The sequence below is a fragment of the Nestor notabilis genome, unplaced genomic scaffold (genome assembly GCF_000696875.1).
Source record: "Nestor notabilis isolate BGI_N333 unplaced genomic scaffold, ASM69687v1 scaffold5876, whole genome shotgun sequence".
NCBI lineage: Eukaryota > Metazoa > Chordata > Aves > Psittaciformes > Psittacidae > Nestor > Nestor notabilis.
The window spans coordinates 183949-189812 of record NW_009931386.1 but is presented as its reverse complement, the minus strand read 5'-3'; the positions used below and the strand labels follow the sequence as shown (position 1 = coordinate 189812).

At 43.7% G+C, this 5864-nt stretch overlaps 1 protein-coding gene across 1 annotated transcript in view; it reads right to left on the bottom strand.

The window, feature by feature from the left end:
- Nucleotides 1–1011: 1011 nt before the first annotated feature.
- CADPS (Ca++-dependent secretion activator) overlaps nucleotides 1012–5864 on the bottom strand; it is a gene marked incomplete at both ends in the record, with an annotated part of 149784 nt that continues 144931 nt past the window's right edge. Inside the window, 2 exons of the mRNA XM_010015858.1 lie at nucleotides 1012–1119; nucleotides 4210–4242. Coding sequence (XP_010014160.1) covers nucleotides 1012–1119; nucleotides 4210–4242 — 141 coding nt within the window. The remainder of the gene's footprint in view (nucleotides 1120–4209; nucleotides 4243–5864) is intronic.

Below are 5864 nucleotides of genomic sequence, written 5' to 3'. Positions count from 1 at the left end.
AGAGGTATTGAGTGAAGGAGGAGGTTGGTTGGGGAAAAAAGCAGCTTTCCCTGCACACTGAGGAAGCAAAAGAGCGAGTAAAGAAAGCAAGGAAGGTTGTTACAGTTCCAGAGCTGGGAGACTGAGAAATGGCACTGCTGAGAGATGAAAGGAAGGAAAGTAGGGACAGGAGCTGCTTCAAACAGAAATTGATATATGGACAAATACCCTAAAGAGGACTGCAACACTAATGCTACAGGCTGGCCGTCAACATAAAACCTTCTCTATAGAACAGCTACGAGGACAGAAAGGCTATAATGCAACAAGAGCAACAGAAACAGAGGTACTGGTTAACATGCATCTAAATCCAAAACAAATGGGCATCACAGGTCACTGTTCTCTTACAGTCCAATGAATTTATCCAGTGCAACAGAAAAATAGCTCTGAACATCTAGGTCAGTTCCCACCATGCCATCTTCATCAAGCAGACCATGTCTCAACTTTACCTTTGGTGTCAAACACCACAACATGGTCCTCCTGAACTATGCAAGTCCATTCCTAATCAGCTCTGATTTGGTCAGCTTTTAAAATCAAAATTTAGTGTGCTCAATTTGCTGTCAGTTTTGGAGTGCTTGTCAATGAAACGCGCTGCAAAATGTGCAGAAGAGATGGCCCTTAGCAAATGCATCTGCCAAAAACCCGGCTCAAATTTTAACAGTGAGAACAATGACTAAGATGTTCTGCCACAGAGAGATTTTCCACAAGCTTAAATATAGTAAAGGGCTCTCTCAGAAGATGCTGTTCCCTTAAAATCCACGCACAGACAGACCAAGACACAGTAGACTAGAGTAGAGATTTAAAGCAGGCAGAGAGCAGATACGAGCCTTAGTCAGAAAGAAAGGGAAGATTTATTTATTTTTTAAAGCTATAACCATTAAATTTTCTCAAAATGTGACTTATCCTCCTGTCTTATTTTGTCACATTTTGGGTCTCTCCTGCTTGGTGTCCAAGGAGGAGAAGGCATTTACTTACATCAAATAACCTTTCTATATACATCTCCTCATTGACCTTATCACGCAGGACATCCTGAGAGTGGCGGACAAATGTCACATAGGCATCAGCAACATCCATCCCCGGCTTCTGCATGGAGGAGAGAAGAGAGAAAGAGAGAGAAACGTGAGTAGCGGCGCAGGGGCAGCTCCTCTGTGTAGCCTTGTTGCTGCTTTTCCTTCTCCTCTATCTCCTGCTGTCCTCATGCAGTTCACCCTTTCCTTACCTGACGGGCCCCGAGACCTGCTGCTTTGTGCCCCATGCCCAGCAAAATACTGCGAGCAGCACAAGATCATGCAGGGACACTTGCTCTTTCTCTTCTTTTTGCCTAGAGCAAAGGTGGTCAAAGGAATAAAGCTCTTCCTCAACACACTGACGCTGGGAAGTTGTCTTCCTACCTCTGGTGCTGTTGACCTAACGAGTGAACCAGCAAGCCAGGCTGAGGATTTGTTGTTTTCTTGGGTCATCTTCGCTATGTGAACCCTCTGGTTTCTGAAGGTAGAGAGCTAACAGCCACTGCTAGGCTCTTGGTTCTTCTTCTATGGTGTGAGGATGCATGCAGTAAGCAGTTGGTGTTGCAGAAGGCATCCCAAAATCACCTTTCTTTTTCTGTTTAGAGCCCTGACTTTAGCTCAGATTTAGTGCTGCTTTTAAGAATAAATTGGGTAAATGGTAAGTAAGGGAATGTATGTCTACAAGAATGCTTAAGAAGCTGCTGCTAAACTGCAGAAAGCCTGTTGTGCTACCACATCCCTACAGCTCTCTGCAGAATTTAACTGATTTTAAACAACAACCTAAAAGTGTGCAAGATTTTGGGGATTACAGCATTTCTTTCAAGAAAATGGGAACTGAAGCAGGTGGATGGGAGAACACTTACAGGAAAAACAAATCCTGTTTGAGTTCACATTGCTTGATATACTGGAATCAAACTTACCTCAAAGGAAACCCATTAAAACACTGTAACACGAGTCATTACAAGAGCTGCCACAAAACCTTAAATTTCCATGGCACATTGTAAGTTTGTTAATAACTAGTGTCATTAGTTTCCATTACTGTGATTTACCTCAGATCACAGAGTATCATTTCTCTGCAAGATACAATTGTCAGCCGCTGTAAATTGAAGTTAGTTAACACATCTGTGTAATTTCCAGGGTGAAAATGAGGACAGTTTGGAAAGCAGTAGGAAGGGAGTTTTTTAATACAAAGCAAACAATTATCAAGCAAAGGGCCAGTGCTTGGCCCTTGGGAAGCCAGTAGCATTTCTTAACACCTACTGCAACAATGACAAGGTATTAATTTGAAAAACAATGAGGACAACACGAATGTGGCAGTAGTCAAGCGTTACACTTTCAAGCAATTTTCAGTATGCCGAGCGTGCCCGTTTCGAGGTGGCATTAAATGGATTGATTTGTACCCAAGCAATTGCAATGGCATTTGTAGATACAGCTTTAACTGATGCTTTTCTGTTCAACACCAGCATTTCCCCTCTGTCCTCTAGTCAAACGGGCTTTTCTTTCTCCTATCCCCAGACAGGCAGTGGCTCATGGACTATGGGGTGGCCTCTGCAAAGGTCTGGGAGCTGTGTGGGGCTGGTGGTTGACTTTATTAGAAATGTTAAGGCTGTCAAAGAAGCCACTGAAATGTGGCTTTGTTTCCAGGGGCAGGTGGGGAAACAACTGAAAAATAACCCAGATGAATGATTTCTGCTCTATTTTATACGAAGAACCAGAGCATCTGACTGGCTCCAAGGATGGGAGCACACTCTGCTTCTCCTGCTGTGGGTTTTGGAAACCCTTGAAAGGGTCATACAGCATTGTACTGAGACTACTTCCCTGGAGGTGCTTTACTTTCCAGGAATGTAGAGGCTTCAGAGAAGGCCACGCTTTGCCCTAAAACTTACTTAAAACAACTGTTCTGTGCTCGAATTCCTGATGACCAAACATTTAAGGTGCACTCAAACAACTAGGGATTTCAACTGAAGGATCTCCACATTTTCTAGGGCTAGATACGAATTCTGAGTCTCTCTTCCTAATGCTCTCAGTATCTTGTTTCCATTACTCCAAAACAACAGGATGCCAATCTCTGCACTGGGATATTTTAAACCAAACAAGACCTCTTATTGTTCGAGAGTTTGTCTTTTCCATGCTGAGCTCAAGAAATGGTACTTTTGTGGGCAAGGTTTATCTTGGGCTAACAGGATGGAAACACCAAATGCAGACAATGTGGTCCAAGATGTGTGATAAATTTATCACCTTGTCATGTGAAAGCATGAAGAGCAGTTGCATCCATATTTGATGTACATATATATATATATATATATACACACATTATACATACAGGTCATCAAACTCAACTGAGTTATTCTTCATTTACTCTGCCCAGTCTAACCGGGATGCAGGAACTGGTATGTTAAGATCTGCTCCTTTTATTTCATTTGTAATTGCTCAGGATCTTTCTGCCTGTAAATGTTACAGTAACCTCTCACACCAGCCAATATTCATATATTACACTTCAACTCCATTTAAATGTAAATTTCTGGCAAGTTAAGTGCTCTGTCTAAGAACGTTAAGGGCTCTTTTCCTTACGAATCAAGGTCTAATTAGAGGAGACGATGTACAGTTTTCCTCTACCAATTACAGGAAAATGGAAGAAATTATTTTCATTAACAATTTCCCAAACACATGTTGCTAGCTCATCACCATCTCCCCAAAGTCATAAAAAAGTCATTTTCCGAAAGAGTAAAATAAACTAACAATTAGAAGAACAAAAATAAAATAGATTAGCTAATGTGTTAGATGTGTGTTGGCTCAGTTCTAACATGTCTGGACCTTTTTGTTTGGAAATTATACTGTATTTGTACAAGTCCAAATGAAGAATTAACAGAATGCACTGCTCCCTTTTTTTTTTTTAATTTTAAATGTGATTCAAGCCAATTGCAGAAATATGGTACCTTTTTGACACCATCTGCAAATTATTGCCTAAACAGCCTCATAGGTCTCCATGAGAGGGTAACTGCTCATTATTAACGTCATGGAGATATTCTTTCCAGTTCAAATGTTAGAAGTGTGAAGGCCCATGGCTCACTCTTGGCTGTTAATGCATAACGTGGGTTGCTACACATGCCATAAACCAAAGCATGATGCAAATTACTATGACAGAAGTTGTTTAAATTGTGCTTACGGGTACATCCACGTATTTGGAAGCAGCCTTCACCTGTAAAAGGAACAAGAAGAGAGTTTACACCACCAATACGTTTTCAGGTCTTTGCTTTATCATTAAGCACCTGTAAGGCCTCCAGCAGCCAAGACTTGGGACAAAACAATGCTGAGTGGGAGAAAATGGGTGATAAAAAACTATGCTTCTCATCTAAAAGAATAGGCAAGGGTGGTATTTTTGTTGTTGTTTTTTTTGGAGAGGTAACTTTACTGCTGCTAAAGCTCTAATAGCAACAGATGATAGTGTGGGAGTTGTGCTTCTCCCTCTTCTACTTCAGTGAGCGGGGGAAGACGGGGTTCGTAAGTAGACATCGTTATTTTCTTCGGAGGCCTCGTTCTCCACCCAGTGCCACGTGTCTCCGAAGGCAGTGCGTGTGTCTCCTGTTGGGAACCGCATCCTGGCGCCCATGGGAGCTCCCTTGGCAGCATGGGCACAATGGCATGGTGAATTTGGCATGCACCCAGGTGGCCATATCACCCAAAGGACACTGATTTTGCCCCCTTGACCATAGTTCTTGCCCATGGCGTGCTTCCCCCAGCTTTGAAGGCTACAGCCTGGGATGTTATTTACCTCCTTTTTGCTGGCCTTGATGCTGGCAACAGAGAAGCACCCCAAAGCTTTGGTGGTTCCCAGATTCCGAGCAGCTATATTAGTTTCCTTCGATTTTCCCACTTTTTAAAAGACCTTATTGAGGGAGGGTATCAAAGGGTAGATACGGTGGTGTTCTCACAAGGGCTGCAAGACTCCAAATTGACTTTGTCTCTGGTTTGCCATACAGCAGGGTGCACATCCCCTGGCATAGGAGGTGGGGTAGCCCCAATCTCAGGGCCAACTTTTCCAACTGAGCAGTGCCCAGCTGGCCAGAGAGACCTTTTTTCCCACTGTAGCATAAGGCATCATGTCTAGAAAGAGTACGGCTGGGATTTTCCACAACACTTCTGCTTTTAATTAGGGTAAGTGTTGCCGGCCATCTTTGTTTGGGTGTAAAAGCTCACCTGCTTTTAAATATTTCTAAAGCTACCATTAAAACAGCCTAAATATAACACGCACACAGTTGCATCTTGGGATGAATAAATTATGTGTCCCGAATGAGAGAATGAATGTATGTGTGAGACAGAATGTGAGAGTGGGTGGAAGCACTCATATGGTGTGTGTGGGGGGTGCATAATTAAGCACAATGAGGCGATACAAAAGACCAGACTGGTGGTAATTGCCGAGGTGAACGCTGCAAGTATTGGCAGCACCCGGGCTTCTGAGCCTGGGGCAAGAGCAGAGGGAAGGGCAGGAGGAGGATGCTGAGAGCCTGGCGCTGCGATGTGGTACAGGGTCTGGCTGTTGAAGGGATGGAGAGGGCACATCCCAGCATATGAGTTTATGAAGGAGGGAGCAAAAATCAGCGCCAAGCCATTGCTCCCAGTGAAGAGTGAATATCACTGTCTATCCAGCTATCCCTGTTCCCAGCCAGCTGGACACCTCACCCTTTCACTGCATTTATCCTCACAACTTTATCGGGAGGTAGCGAAGCGCTATCCGTTGCTCCTGCCCAACAGGAGCGGAGGAGCCCCAGCCTCCATGCGTGAAGGCAACTGGAGCTCGGCCAATGGCTGCAGATCTCGAGG